This window comes from Nerophis ophidion, linkage group LG13 (assembly GCF_033978795.1).
Source record: "Nerophis ophidion isolate RoL-2023_Sa linkage group LG13, RoL_Noph_v1.0, whole genome shotgun sequence".
NCBI lineage: Eukaryota > Metazoa > Chordata > Actinopteri > Syngnathiformes > Syngnathidae > Nerophis > Nerophis ophidion.
Window position 1 is genome coordinate 4,190,763 of NC_084623.1, and position 17,537 is coordinate 4,208,299.

A 17,537-nucleotide genomic window follows, 5' to 3' on the forward strand; every position below is an offset into this window, starting at 1 on the left:
GGCAGGGTCTCCTCCCCAACCCGGAGATGGCACTCCACCCTTTTCCGGGCGAGAACCATGGACTCGGACTTGGAGGTGCTGATTCTCATTCCGGTCGCTTCACACTCGGCTGCGAACCGATCCAGCGAGAGCTGAAGATCCCGGCCAGATGAAGCCATCAGGACCACATCATCTGCAAAAAGCAGAGACCTAATCCTGCGGTCACCAAACCGGAACCCCTCAACGCCTTGACTGCGCCTAGAAATTCTGTCCATAAAAGTTATGAACAGAATCGGTGACAAAGGACAGCCTTGGCGGAGTCCAACCCTCACTGGAAATGTGTTCGACTTACTGCCGGCAATGCGGACCAAGCTCTGGCACTGATTGTACAGGGAACGGACCGCCACAATAAGACAGTCCGATACCCCATACTCTCTGAGCACTCCCCACAGGACTTCCCGAGGGACACGATCGAATGCCTTCTCCAAGTCCACAAAGCACATATAGACTGGTTGGGCAAACTCCCATGCACCCTCAAGAACCCTGCCGAGAGTATAGAGCTGGTCCACAGTTCCACGACCAGGACGAAAACCACACTGTTCCTCCTGAATCCGAGGTTCGACTATCTGGCGTAGCCTCCTCTCCACTACACCTGAATAAACCTTACATAAATATATATATATATATATATTTTTTTTTTTTTTCTTTTTTTCCCAATCACATACTTTAATTTTATGGCAAACCACAAGTGGGGCTATTCTCCAAGACATATACGCACTAATCCAGGGACTTTATTTCTAGAAGGGCGTTCTCGTCCCCTGGACTTACTGCCGTCCTACAATAACAGAGTCCGACCCGAGCGGAAAAGAGCCGCTGAAGGTGAAGCCCGTTCCCCTTTACACCGCCCACGAGTTCATTGATTGGCTCAGTGGCGCTGCCATTACTGGCGAACGTGACGCCTCGCCACGCCGCAATCATTGCCGGCACACGTGAACATGTGGGGGTCAGATGTGATGATGCAAGGAAAAGACAGAAAACATCCGAACAAAAAGGTTTGTGCTTCGCTATTTTGTTGAAATTAGACATCAAATTAAACCGTACGTCAACTTCAGGCTTCACGTACGCACATTTCTACAGGATGTGGATACTTAGACAACACCTGCTGGTTTTTGCTGACATTTCATTTCAACTATGTTAAAAGATCCAGGCAAGGACACAAAAATTCACCTTTTCGCCAACTGGGGCCAACTCTGTGTCACGTACGGCTGCGACAGCAAGTCTTCTCCCGGGTTGTAATAATAAACTGAGTAATCAAACAAGACTCAAAGTCGTTCGTCTTCTTAGTAATATGCTGGCATGTTTAAATGTAAAAAGTTGCCCGTGACCTTCCATCCCTCAGGCGGTACTGCATCAAAAAGCGACGTTGGTGTGGAAAGGATATCACCACACGGGCTCAGGAACACTTCAGAAAACCATCGTGTCATCCGGACCAAAGGGGAAGCGAACCGTCCAGACTGTTCTAGGCGCAAAGGTGAAAAGGCAGCATGTGTGATAGTATGGGGATGTATTAGTGCCCAAGGCATGGGTAACTTACACATCTGTGAAGGCACCATTAATGCTGAAAGGTACATACAGCTTTTGGAGCAACATAAGTTGCTATCCAAGCAACGTTATCATGGGCGCCCCTGCTTATTTCAGCAAGACAATGCCAAACCACATGTTACAACAGCGTGGCTTTGCTATGTGGTTGAAATGAGAAGTCTTATTAAAACCGGCCGTACGTCAACTTCACGCTTCACGTACGCACATTTCTACAGGATGTGGATACTTTGACAACACCCGGCGCTGGTCTTTACCGACATTTCATTTCTACAATGTCAAAAGATCCAGGCAAGGACACAAAAATTCACCTTTTCGCCAACAGGGGCAGACTTTGTGTCACGTACGGCTGCGACAGCAAGTCTTCTCCCGGGTTGTAATAATGAACTGAGTAATCAAACAAGACTCAAAGTCGTTCGTCTTCTTAGTAATATGCTGGCATGTTTAAATGTAAAAAGTTGCCCGTGACCTTCCATCCCTCAGGCGGTACTGCATCAAAAAGCGACGTTGGTGTGGAAAGGATATCACCACACGGGCTCAGGAACACTTCAGAAAACCACTGTCAGTAACTACAGTCCGTCGCTACATCTGTTAGTCCAAGTGAAAACTCGACTGAGCAAAGCGAACACTATTTATCAACAACACCCAGAAACGCCGCTGACTTCGCTGGGCCCAAGCTCATCTAAGATGGACTGATCCATAGTGGAAAAGTGTTCTGTGGTCTAACTAGTCCACATTTCCAATTTTTTGGGAAACTGTGGACGTCGTGTGCTCTGGACCACAGGGGAAAAGAACCATCTGGACTGTTCTAGGCACAAAGGTGAAAAGGCAGCATGTGTGATAGTATGGGGATGTATTAGTGCTCAAGGCATGGGTAACTTACACATCTGTGAAGGCACCATTAATGCTGAAAGGTACATACAGCTTTTGGAGCAACATAAGTTGCTATCCAAGCAACGTTATCATGGACGCCCCTGCTTATTTCAGCAAGACAATGCCAAACCACATGTTACAAGAGCGTGGCTTTGCTATGTGGTTGAAATGAGAAGTCTTATTAAAACCGTCCGTACGTCAACTTCACACTTCACGTACGCACATTTCTACAGGATGTGGATACTTTGACAACACCCGGCGCTGGTCTTTACCGACATTTAATTTCTACAATGTCAAAAGATCCAGGCAAGGACACAAAAGGGGCAAAAATTCCTCTGAATCGCCATGCGGTCTTGATGAGCCCAAATATTTGTATTTATTTTCCTGTATTTATGATGCAAGAAATAAATTGTTAAACAATCCATTTCCCATGTACTCATAATACTCCAAAATGATGAATCCAGTCACTTCTAGCAGTCACTTAAACCACTTGAGTACCTCTCACATCCGAACTTGAAAAAATCCAAAGACAGATAGGGGCGGTTACGACTCGTGTTTAAACTCTGAAACAAATGAAACCAATCACAGCTAACGATGAATGGCAGCTCTACCGGCAACACAGTCTGGACTAACATAAGTCACACGTCCACAAGATGACGGGGATGCGTCCTCTGAATATGACATTATTGTACACAAAGTGCCTGTTGGAGTCCGTACAGTAAATATTTACTGGAGGAAGTGGATGATGAACAATGCCTTTTCCTAGGGAACAGATGGATACCATTTCACTGAGAGAGAAACCATCTACATGTTGTTATGGAGAAGACCATGGCTGGAGAAATACTACACAGAAAACAAGGTGTGCACTCCTGGGCACAGAATCACCAACACAGGCTATATTTCAGCACATTTAAAAATCAAAAACCCGCGTCAGCTTTTAAAACATATCTTAGTTAAAATGATTGTAAAAATCATATTAAATATGGAAAAATTAATAAATAAAACATTCAAACTCACGTTTTGCTCTTAAAAAGCTGACTACCGATGATTTCTCTGCTGTCCGGGTGTCGCCCCAGTCCCACGAAGTGATGTCCTACATAATCCAACTTCAATAAATATCCCTCAAAATACAGTAATTGATGTCACCACAAGACCACGGCTGGGGAAATACTACACAGAAAACAAGGTGTGCACTCCTGGGCACAGAATCACCAAAACAGGCTATATTTCAGCACATTTAAAAGTCAAAAACCCGCGTCAGCTTTTAAAACATATCTCATGTGGTACTGTCAAGGTTAAAATGATTGTAAAAAAGATACTAAAGGTGGAAAAATGTATTAATAAAACATTCAAACTCACGTTTTGCTCTTAAAAAAGTGAGTACCGATGATTTCCCTGCTGTCCGGGTGTCACCCCAGTCCCACGAAGTGATGTCCTACATAATCCGACTTCAATAGATATCCTCTCAAAATACAGTAATTGATGTCACCACAAGACCACGGCTGGGGAAATACTACACAGAAAACAAGGTGTGCACTCCTGGGCACAGAATCACCAAAACAGGCACATTTCAGCACATTTAAAAGTCAAAAACCCGCGGCAGCATCTAAAACATATCTCATGTGGTACTGTCAAGGTTAAACTGATTGTAAAAAACATACTAAAGGTGGAAAAATGTATTAATAAAACATTCAAACTCACGTTTTGCTCTTAAAAAAGTGAGTACCGATGATTTCACTGCTGTCCGGGTGTCGCCCCAGTCCCACAAAGTGATGTTCTACATAATCCGACTTCAATAAATACCCCTCAAAATACAGTAATTGATGTCACCACAAGACCACAGCTGGGGAAATACTACACAGAAAGCAAAGTATGCACTCCTGGGCACAGAATCACCAAAACAGGCTATATTTCAGCACATTTAAAAGTCAAAAACCCGCGGCAGCATCTAAAACATATCTCATGTGGTACTGTCAAGGTTAAAATGATTGTAAAAAACATACTAAAGGTGGAAAAAATTATTAATAAAACATTCAAACTCACGTTTTTCTCTTAAAAAAGTGAGTACCGATGATTTCCCTGCTGTCCGGGTTTCGCCCCAGTCCCACGAAGTGATGTCCTACATAATCCGACTTCAATAAATATCCCTCAAAATACAGTAATTGATGTCACCACAAGACCACGGCTGGGGAAATACTACACAGAAAGCAAAGTGTGCACTCCTGGGCACAGAATCAGCAAAACAGGCCATATTTCAGCACATTTAAAAGTCAAAAACCCGTGGCAGCATCTAAAACATATCTCATGTGGTACTGTCAAGGTTAAAATGATTGTAAAAAACATACTAAAGGTGGAAAAATGTATTAATAAAACATTCAAACTCACGTTTTGTTCTTAAAAAAGTGAGTACCGATGATTTCCCTGCTGTCCGGGTGTCGCCCCAGTCCCACGAAGTGATGTCCTACATAATCCGACTTCAATAAATACCCCTCAAAATACAGTAATTGATGTCACCCCAAGACCACGGCTGGGGAAATACCACACAGAAAACAAGGTGTGCACTGCTGGGCACAGAATCACCAAAACAGGCTATATTTCAGCACATTTAAAAGTCAAAAACCCGTGGCAGCATCTAAAACATATCTCAGGTGGTACTGTCAAGGTTAAAATGATTGTAAAAAACATACTAAAGGTGGAAAAATGTATTAATAAAACATTGAAACTCACGTTTTTCTCTTAAAAAAGTGAGTACCGATGATTTCACTGCTGTCCGGGTGTCACCCCAGTCCCACAAAGTGATGTCCTACATAATCCGACTTCAATAAATACCCCTCAAAATACAGATATGATGTCACCACAAGACCACGGCTGGGGAAATACTACACAGAAAACAAGGTGTGCACTCCTGGGCACAGAATCAGCAAAACAGGCTATATTTCAGCACATTTAAAAGTCAAAAACCCGCGGCAGCATCTAAAACATATCTCATGTGGTACTGTCAAGGTTAAAATGATTGTAAAAAACATACTAAAGGTGGAAAAAATTATTAATAAAACATTCAAACTCACGTTTTGCTCTTAAAAAAGTGAGTACCGATGATTTCCCTGCTGTCCGGGTGTCGCCCCAGTCCCACAAAGTGATGTCCTACATAATCCGACTTCAATAAATACCCCTCAAAATACAGTAATTGATGTCACCACAAGACCACGGCTGGGGAAATACTACACAGAAAGCAAAGTGTGCACTCCTGGGCACAGAATCAGCAAAACAGGCCATATTTCAGCACATTTAAAAGTCAAAAACCCGTGGCAGCATCTAAAACATATCTCATGTGGTACTGTCAAGGTTAAAATGATTGTAAAAAACATACTAAAGGTGGAAAAATGTATTAATAAAACATTCAAACTCACGTTTTGCTCTTAAAAAAGTGAGTACCGATGATTTCCCTGCTGTCCGGGTGTCGCCCCAGTCCCACGAAGTGATGTCCTACATAATCCGACTTCAATAAATATCCCTCAAAATACAGTAATTGATGTCACCACAAGACCACGGCTGGGGAAATACTACACAGAAAACAAGCTGTGCACTCCTGGGCACAGAATCAGCAAAACAGGCTATATTTCAGCACATTTAAAAATCAAAAACCCGCGTCAGCTTTTAAAACATATATCTTAGTTAAAATGATTGTAAAAAACATATTGAATATGGAAAAATTAATAAATAAAACATTCAAACTCACGTTTTGCTCTTAAAAAGCTGACTACCGATGATTTCTCTGCTGTCCGGGTATTACCCCAGTCCCACAAAGTGATGTCCTACATAATCCGACTTCAATAAATACCCCTCAAAATACCGAAATTGATGTCACCACAAGACCACGTCCAGGGAAAAGATACAGAAACCAACTTGTGTACTCCTGGGCACTGAATCACCAACACAGGCTTTATTTTGGCACATTTAAAAATCAAAAGCCCGTATCAGCATCTAAAACATGTCTGACTTAGTACTGTCCAAAATGAAATTAATATAAAAACATTAAATGTGAAAAAATAAATAAAACATTTGAACTCATGTTTTGCTCTTAAAAAAGGGGGAACCGATGATTTCTCTGCTGTCCGGGTATGGCCCCAGTCCCACGAAGTGATGTCCTACATAATCCGACTTCAATAAATACCCCTCAAAATACCGAAATTGATGTCACCACAAGACCACGGCTAGGGAAAAGATACAGAAACCAACTTGTGTACTCCTGGGCACTGAATCCCCAAAACAGGCTATATTTCAGCACATTTAAAAATCAAAAGACCGCATTAGCATTTAAACATGTCTGACATGGTATTGTCTGAAATAAAATTATTGTAAAAAAAACATTAAATGTGGAAAAATAAATAAAACATTTGAACTCATGTTTTGCTCTTAAAAAAGTGAGAACCGATGATCTCTCTGCTGTCCGGGTATGGCCCCAGTCCCACGAAGTGATGTCCTACATAATCCGACTTCAATAAATACCCCTCAAAATACCGAAATTGATGTCACCACAAGACCACGGCTAGGGAAAAGATACAGAAACCAACTTGTGTACTCCTGGGCATTGAATCCCCAAAACAGGCTATATTTTGGCACATTTAAAAATCAAAAGCCCACGTCAGCATCTAAAACATGTCTGACGTGGTACTGTTGGAAATAAAATTATTGTAAAAAACATTTAATGTGGAAAAATAAATAAAACATTTGAACTCATGTTTTGCTCTTAAAAAAGTGAGAACCGATGATTTCACTGCTGTCCGGGTATGGCCCCAGTCCCACAAAGTCATGTCCTTCATAATCCGACTTCAATAAATACCCCTCAAAATACCGAAATTGATGTCACCACAAGACCACGGCTGGAGAAATACTACACAGAAACCAACTTGTGTACTCCTGGGCACTGAATCACCTAAACAGGCTATATTTCAGCACATTAAAAAATGTAAAAGCCCGCATCAGCATCTAAAACATGTCTGACTTGGTACTGTCCAAATAAAATTATTTTAAAAAACATATTAAATGTGGGAAAATGAATGAATAAAACATTCAAACTTACGTTTTGCTCTTTAAAAAGTGAGCACCGATGATTTCTCTGCTGTCCGGGTATGGCCCCAGTCCCACTTCCTGCTTTTTGCAAATTAACACTTGTCATTGGATACTCACCTAGGAGTGACAAGTGAAAATCCAATCACGGTCACGTTTAACCTAAGGCTACTTAGATGGGCTTCTGCCAAAAACTCTTGGTCCGATTGGCTATCACAACTGTCCATCAACCGGCAGAATCCACACAGCGCTGGCAACAAGCCAGCTGAATTCTGATTGGTCAAAAACTGTAACCTAAAAACAAGCAACACAGGAGCCTAATAAGACATGAAGAGAATAGGATGAATACTTTATGGAAAGTAGATTGGAAATAACTTTTATGATTTGTGTTAGGCTTTGCTGGCACACCACTGTCAGTCATGTAGTACCCCTTCAAAGTAAATCTACCCAAGAATTCAGTTGATGTTTTTGTTTTATTTTGGAATCGGTTTTAGGTCATTAGAATTCAGAAGCCGTTCCTGAGAGCTGCTGTCTGCTCCAACTTTCCCCATACGTCAAATGCCTTCTCGGCCGTCAACCCCCCACCACAACAGCTGGTGTCTCAGCAAGGAACCTGACGTTTTCACCGCCAGCGCGGGCTTTCGCCGAGAATCAAGTGGGGAAGAGTCGGAGGCCCCTAACGGCCCCCGCAGAAAAATGCACCCAGTGGGACGTCGTGTGAACACGGGATGGACCCGATCCCTAAATCCAAAGACTAAACCCCCCTGGTAGCGAACTAGATGGTTCTTTTTCCACCGCCATTGTTTGCTACAAAATGCCACATTTGAGTACATTATGAGCGTAGGAAATTAGATGACTTCCTGAAACAACTGGACTTTGACGTCTCGGTAGATTAATTGGACTTAAAAGCGCTAAAATTAAGACTTCAACGACTTAAAGAAAAGCACAAGGTGAAATAGTAATGGTGGTATTCTATACTCATTGGTGTGTCATTTTTACTGAATGAAGTCAAAATGGACTTCTTCAAACCAATGTACTGTTATATTTACTTTTTGATTGTATTTTTTATTTTTATTTGTCCTGTCCAGCTCCTCAGGCAAATCCTATTGTTGATAAAGATGTGACATCACATGGACAAAGATAAGACCTTCAAGAGGAAAGTTCTGTGGTCAGGCAAAACAAAAAATGGAGCTGTTTGGCCACAGCAATATGTTTGGAAGAGAAACGATTAGGCTTTTAATGCCAGGAACACTATGCCTACCGTCAAGCATGGTGGTGGTATTATTATGCTCCAGGCCTGTTTTGCTGCCAATGGAACTGCTGCTTTAAATGGGACTATGAAAAAGAAGGATTAGCTCCAAATTCCTCAGGACAAGCTAAAATCATCAGCCCGGAGGTTGGGTTTTGGGTGCAGTTGGGTGCTCCAACAGGACAATGACCCCAAACACACCTCAAAAAGTGGTAAAGGAATGTCAAAATCAGGCTAGAATGAAGGTATTAGAATGGCACTCCAAAAGTACTGACTTAAACGTGTGGACAATGTTGAAGAAACAAGTCCAAGTTAAAAGAAACAACAACACATTTAGCTGAACTGCACCAATTTTGTCAAGAGGAGTGGTCAAAAATTCAAGCAGAAGCTTGTGGATGGATACCAAAAAGTGCCTTATTGCAGATAAACTTGCCAAGGAACATGTAAACAAATATTAACATTGCTGTATGTATACTTGGCGGGAATTCATTCATCACTGGTCATGTCCGGAACCATATATATAGATATATATATATATATATATATATATATATATAGATATATATATATATATATATATATATATATATATATATATATATATATATATCTATATATATATATATATATATATATATATATATATATAGATATATATATATATATATAATATATATATATATATATCTATATATATATATATATATATATATATATATATATATATATATATATATATATATACATACACATTCATCCGTCCTTTTTTTACTGTTTGTCCCCTTTGGGGTCGAAGGGGGGGTCGCTGGAGTGTATCTCAGCTGCATTTGGGCTCCACGGAAATTAAGTGAGAGGAAAAGACGTTAAACAAGGCGACACGGTAAAGAATCTTAGTATTATCTTCGACCCAACTCTCTCCTTTGAGGCACACATTAAAAGCGTTACTAAAACGGCCTTCTTTCATCTCCGTAATATCGCTAAAATTCGCTCCATTTTGTCCACTAAAGACGCCGACATCATTATCCATGTGTTTGTTACGTCTCGTCTTGATTACTGTAACGTATTATTTTGGGGTCTCCCCATGTCTAGCATTAAAAGATTACAGTTGGTACAAAATGCGGCTGCTAGACTTTTGACAAGAACAAGAAAGTTTGATCACATTACGCCTGTACTGTATATACCTTTATATACATATATACATACATATATACCTATACTGTATATACCTTTATATACATATATACATACATATCTACCTGTACTGTATATACCTTTATATACATATATATATATACATATATACCTATACTGTATATACTTTTATATACATATATACCTATACTGTATATACCTTTATATACATATATACCTATACTGTATATATCTTTATATACATATATACATACATATATACCTATACTGTATATACCTTTATATACATATATACATACATATATACCTGTACTGTATATACCTTTATATACATATATACATACATATATACCTATACTGTATATACCTTTATATACATATATACATACATATATACCTCTACTGTATATACCTTTATATACATATATACATACATATATACCTATACTGTATATACCTTTATATACATATATACATACATATATACCTATACTGGCTCACCTGCACTGGCTTCCTGTGCACTTAAGATGTGACTTTAAGGTTTTACTACTTACGTATAAAATACTACACGGTCTAGCTCCATCCTATCTTGCCGATTGTATTGTACCATATGTCCCGGCAAGAAATCTGCCTTCAAAGGACTCCGGCTTATTAGTGATTCCCAAAACCCAAAAAAAGTCTGCGGGCTATAGAGCGTTTTCATTTCGGGCTCCAGTACTCTGAAAAGCCCTCCCGGTAACAGTTCGAGATGCCACCTCAGTAGAAGCATTCAAGTCTCACCTTCAAACTCATTTGTATACTCTAGCCTTTAAATAGACTCCCTTTTTAGACCAGTTGATCTGCCGTTTCTTTTCTTTTTCTTCTATGTCCCACTCTCCCTTGTGGAGGGGGTCCGGTCCGATCCGGTGGCCATGTACTGCTTGCCTGTGTATCGGCTGGGGACATCTCTGCGCTGCTGATCCGCCTCCGCTTGGGATGGTTTCCTGCTGGCTCCGCTGTGAACGGGACTCTCGCTGCTGTGTTGGATCCGCTTCGGACTGGACTCTCGCGACTGTGTTGGATCCATTATGGATTGAACTTTCACAGTATCATGTTAGACCCGCTCGACATCCATTGCTTTCCTCCTCTCCAAGGTTCTCATAGTCATCATTGTCACCGACGTCCCACTGGGTGTGAGTTTTCCTTGCCCTTATGTGGGCCTACCGAGGATGTCGTAGTGGTTTGTGCAGCCCTTTGAGACACTAGTGATTTAGGGCTATATAAGTAAACATTGATTGATTGATTGATTGAAAAAAAGCTCTCGGCTCCGTTTAGTCCAAGAGAAACTCTACGGAGCAAAGTCTGTAGATGCTTTTTGCCATGTTTCAAGCGAAACCACGTTAGTTGGCATGCGCCAGCACGACTGCGACTCTTTTTCTAGGAAGTAAGCGTTTTTTCAGAAAATGCAGTAATAATGACATTTTTTTATATATTAAAAATTCAAACGGTACTACTAATCGTCTGGAATTTTATTGAGGTTTATCAATATACCGTTTAGCGTTACATCCTTAGTCAAATTCAAAGCAACTGCATGCATCTGGAATAAATAAAGTAATATCTAATCTAATCTAATCTGGGCATGGCCGCTCTCGTTTTGTTGGCCATACTCTCTGCTTTGACACTATTGTTGCTGCCACAAATGGTGGAAAAGTGAAATAAAACGTACAGAATGAACCACAGCTGAGAAACAAATATTTTTTGCCAGCCCAACAAAGGGAACTGGCCCTATGGTTAAGAAACACTGCAATAGCAACTCTGTATATGGATTTGAGATGAAGTCAATGACTCACTGTACTAATGAGAGCCAGTTGAAGAAAGAGTACAAATATTATGTGTTTATAAAGTGTCTGAAAGAACAATGCAGAGCCAGTGTCTGCCATAATTATTCTGAACAGTATTCATTATTTTGTGTCAACTATTTTATTAATAATACAAAATATATTATTACATGTTTTAAAGAGGGCTTCACGGTGGCAGAGGGGTTAGTGCGTCTGCCTCACAATACGAAGTTCCTGCAGTCCTGGGTTCAAATCCAGGCTCGGGATCTTTCTGTGTGGAGTTTGCATGTTCTCCCCGTGAATGCGTGGGTTCCCTCCGGGTACTCCGGCTTCCTCCCACTTCCAAAGACATGCACCTGGGGATAGGCCCCTCCCACCTCCAAAGACATGCACCTGGGGATAGGCCCCTCCCACCTCCAGAGACATGCACCTGGGGATAGGTTGATTGGCAACACTAAATAGTCCCTAGTGTGTGAATGTGAGTGTGAATGTTGTCTGTCTATCTGTGTTGGCCCTGCGATGAGGTGGCGACTTGTCCAGGGTGTACCCCGCCTTCCGCCCGATTGTAGCTGAGATAGGCGCCAGCGCCCCCCGCGACCCCAAAAGAGAATAAGCGGTAGAAAATGGATGGATGGGGATGTTTTAAAGGCCCACTGAAAGCCACTACTAGCGTCTGATAGTTTATATATCAATGATGAAATATTAACATTGCAACACATGCCAATCCGGCCTTTTTAGTTTACTAAATTGCAATTTTATACATACATTTTTTAATTTTTTTATTATTTTTTTTTTTTTATATTTTTTTTATTTTTTTTATTTTATTTATTTATTTTTTTTTTTATTTCATTTTAATCTTCTATCCCCCCCCCCCCCCCCCCCCTTGTTTACCTGTATCTCATCTTTTTTTTTTGTAAGGGGCGCTGGAAGCAGACAGACCCGTCAGCGATCCTGTTCTGTCTCCCTGTAATGTTTGTCTGATCTTGAATGGGATTGTGCTGAAAATTGTAATTTTCCTGACGGAATGAATAGAGTACTATCTAATCTAATCTATATATATATATATATATATATATATATATATATATATATATATATATATATATATATATATACACATATATATATACATATATATATATATATAAATATATGTATACATATATATATATATATATATATATATATATATATATATATATATGTATATATATGTATATATATATATATATATATATATATATATATATATATATATATATATATATATATATGCACATAAATCTTTTTTATTATTTTAATTCTCAACTCCTTAGCTCCTGAAGGTGAAAACATTATTGATTTGATTTTTTTGCAATTATTATTTTTGATCTCTCTCTCTCTCTCTCTCTCTCTCTCTCTCTCTCTCTGCCCCCCCTCAACCCCACGCTCTTTAGGACCCAGCGGAAAAGCGTCCCGGCCGGCGGGCTGAAGGAGGGAGAGATGTGCGCGCAGACAGAATCTCTCAGACGCGCCAGTGGCTTCATGGAGTTACGCACCTCTGACGCGCCGCCATGGATTGCAAGTCGCGATCGCTGCTTTTCTTCTCACCTCTTTTGCTGACTCTTGCGCTTCCGGTTTCTACTGTCGTCTACCCCCCGAATGAAGGTAAGACAATTAGCGCGTCTCGCTTTAATACGAGACTCTCTGTGTGTGTGTGTGTGTGTTTGCGCGCACGCCTGTGTGTGTGTGTTTGTGTGCGTGTGTACAAACTGTGGATTTATTCGTGTCCAAAAGGTTGTAATAAAAGCAAAAGTCAACATTTCATTGTCATGTGGAATGTTCACAAAGACCCAAGAAAAAGGCGACAGACTGGGTCATGCGTAATTTGGGATTATCGCTCAAATGGGGATTAAGTGTTTAAATGGGAGTTCTTTGGGGGGGAAAAAGGGGTTCAAAGAACTAATTTGTAGGAGTTTTAGTAGGTTATGTTTAGGAAAATGTGGAGTGGAAACCATCTTTTAGGACCAGGCAGTTTTACACGTAAACACATTTTAGTGCGTAATTTACGCACATCCACCTGTTTTATTGCATTTTGTTTATGCAAGACATCATAATGTTCTTGCTTTGTGCGTCTTTCATCAAGATACACAACCATTTCATCACACAACTCAGGGCGCACATGGCTGCAAATGACTCATTTCTATTTTTGCCTCAGTTTTGTCTCAATAAAACCAACAACAACAACAAAAAAGTTCAATTCGGCTGAAAAGTCACCTGTTAAAACGCTTGAAACTCATGGAAACAAAGTATTCTTTTTTTTTTTTGGGCCTGTTCAACTTGTTTAAAGTATGTTTTTAATAGAAGTCGTCTTTTTAAAATATGTATGCAATGTTTTATATATATTTATATGTGTTTTTGCAGAGATCCAATTTAAGCAACAGGGACTATTTATGGAAAAATAGACTTGCAACATGTCTAAAAAGTCTCCATAATAATTGTATCACACTTTAAGTTATTTGTTTTTAGACTTCTGTGTAAACCAAATATGCATAACTTCTAAATCCACCGCAAAAGTATATAAGGAAAATAAAAATATATTTATTATATATATTATATACTATATTTAATCAGTGTCTTATTCAAAGTTCAAAAGGGAGAATGTGTTAGTTGTGTGAACATAATAATATAAGTATATATGATATACATATCCAAATTGACCAATAACTTGTTTAAAAGTCAAATAAAAGCAGATATCATGACAAAACACAACTTTTTTCCTTTTGTTTTATTAATGAAAGAAACTTTCAACAACTTTTTTGTTCTTAATTATTCTTGGTGTTTGCATTTCCTATTAGAAGAAATAAGTAAGATTATTGTGGTCATTGTATACGGATTTTCAAAATAAATATTCTCTAAAAAGCACAACCCTGCAAATATTTCAAATGATGGTGTTTTTGAAATATTGATTCGATCTGTGAAAGTAAGTGTGTGTGTGTGTACAAGAGAGAGAGGGTGTTTGCGTGTGTGTGTGTGTGTGTTTGCTAATGAATATAAAATAAAATGAATTGGTTTAATTGGGAAAAAAATTACATTTTCGATATGCTACGCACGCAGGCAAAGTTTCACGTCTATAAAAAAACGCGTTTAAAGTATAAATACACAAAATAATTGTACAGTATGTGCACGAAAACACACACCGTTTTTCATCTTAAATTTCAAGTTGCAATGTCTATCATATTTAGCGTGTATAGTCCTTTTTGTTCGTTTGTTTACACGCAATAAATTTACATAATTGCCTTATATAAACTGTCAGTAATTAAAGTCAACAGTCTGTCTTTTTTTTAATGATGCATTTAGAATTTTAAAAAGTGCACTTTTATTGACAAATGTACACACAACTTATTTATCTAATTTGGCAAACTCTATTTAATTTGTTTCTCCAGTATTTAAAATATATATGTTTATTTTGATAGGTTTTTTTTTCAAAACAAGCTTAAAAGCAGAAAAAAAGTAATAATAAAATGTTTTATTCTGAACTTTTTTTTCTTTTTTTTTCTGTGTCTCTATATAACGTGATCGTGTGGTGTTAAGTTGGTTCTGTATTAAATATAAATTGCGTGCTGCGAAGTTCTGGTCGGGAGGCCGATGTCACGCTATTTTTAGGCGGCTGGCCGGGAGACTTGGCCCCGGGAACCCCGCGGAGGACTCCCGCTGGGACAGATCCACGTTTATGAGCGACGATATACATAAATATCTATTTCATTTTATTTATTTATTTTGTTGACATACCTAAATCATCTTCTCTCCAGTCTCCTCCTTCAAAAAGAACCTCCTTCTCTCAGCCAATCCCCGAGCTGGGCCGGGGGGTTTGCGTCATAGGCGCAGGTATACGATGACGTCAGCGCATAGGTGTGTGAGAAGTGCAGGGCTGGAAGAAGGGAGGACTGAGAATGGGGGCAGAGGGGCTGCGCGCGCAGCAGCAACATCAGACTGAGAGTTGAATAATTGATGGTGGAGGTGAAGACTTCAAGTCAGACACACGATGCTGCCTTCACATGCAAGACCTGCTGACTCCGACTATTTAATACGTCCCCAATAAAAAAAGAAGTTAAAAAAAATAAATATATATTTCTATTTATCTTTCTTTCTTAAATTCTAGCATGAAACTCCTTAGATTTTGGGTAAAATATCGGTTTGTATTCATTTCTGTCTCTGCTGGAGCTTTTGTCCCCGCAACCTAAGCGGTTGAAGATGGATGGATGGATGCATTTATGTTCAAAATGTATCTAAAATGAAACAAACATAATTAAAATGATTCACGTATGCCAGGGGTAGGGAACCTATGGCTCTAGAGCCAGATGTGGCTCTTTTGATGACTGCATCTGGCTCTCAGATAAATCAGAGCTGACGTTGCTTAACACGATAAGTAATGAATAATTCCACTTGTAATCACAGTGTTAAAAATCACGATCAAAATATAAAACATTCTCATGCATTTTTAATCCATCCATCCGTTTTCTACCGCACCTGTTCAAGAAGTTGCGTTAATGCTAAGAAGTTATTTATTTATTATTAGTTAGTGTGGAGCTTGCCCTCCTGGGGGTTCTTCAGACCACCAAGCACCGACATGAGAACCTGTTTCAGGGTTACAATATTGTTTTATTTTTCAATAAGTTTCCAGCAATAGTATTTCCAGCCCCAACCCCGTCTCTCCTCCTGGCTGCTGCTTATAAGAGAGCGACAGGTGATTAGAAAACAAGGCCCAGGTGGGCCATCTACGCACCTGTCGCTGCAGGCCCGCAGGCCACGCCACCTCCACGGTTAGCTTCAGAATAACAATGTTATTACAAAGAATAACAGACTTATTATACTCTAGAAATGTTGGTCTTACTTAAAAATGCACGTGTTTAGTTGTGTTCAGTGTTAAACAAAATATTATATGGCTCTTACGGAAATATATTTTAAAATATTTGGCTTTTTGGCTCTCTCAGCCAAAAAGGTTCCCGACCCCTGACATATGCCAGCTAAACACAACAAAATGACCACCGCCATACACACATACATGCATATATGCATACATACATACATACATACATACATATATACATAAATGCATTCATACATACATACATACATACATACATACGCACATATACATACATACATGCATACATACATACATTTATATATATATGTATATATACATACCTACATACATACATACATACATACATTTATATATATATGTATATATACATACCTACATACATACATACATTTATATATATATGTATATATACATACCTACATACATACATACATACATACATACATACTGTAGATTCCTAATGTAGCCTTAGCTCGACACTCCTCTACTTTCTCCTGCTCCGCTTGCTGCGGCAACAACAAAACAAAAACTCCAGACGTTCCTCTTCGTTTGTACGGTTTACTTGTGAACTTAATAATTAAAAACGTAAAACAATCGCGATGTGGGAACAAATGAATTGAAAAAATAAAGAGAGTTTGTTGCAGTACGAGTTAGACAAAGTAAAAGTAAGGAAAAGTATGAGTGAGGTCAAAAAACTGGCTCGATTCCAGCGTACCTGACTGCAATTACCCATAACACCTTGCTTCCAAAAAAAACACCTGACCGCACAGGTCCTTACAACAAAACAGTTACGCAATCAAATTATTTTGACAAATGTAATAATTAAAAATAAAGTGAGCTTTAAATAATTACTCTAAGCATTCAATACATGAATGTTCTTATCATGCAACTAAAGTAAATAGTCCCCTTTTGGCTGAGTAAACATAAC

The 17,537-nt window shown here is 39.2% G+C and overlaps 1 protein-coding gene across 2 annotated transcripts in view; it reads left to right on the forward strand.

The window, feature by feature from the left end:
- Positions 1-17,537, forward strand: part of epha3 (eph receptor A3) — a 297,755-nt gene that overhangs the window by 37,088 nt on the left and 243,130 nt on the right. For both annotated transcript variants that reach the window (XM_061918278.1, XM_061918277.1), the window contains exon 2: positions 13,176-13,386. In XM_061918278.1, the coding sequence (XP_061774262.1) occupies positions 13,293-13,386 (94 nt within the window). In that variant the 5' untranslated portion in view covers positions 13,176-13,292. The remainder of the gene's footprint in view (positions 1-13,175; positions 13,387-17,537) is intronic.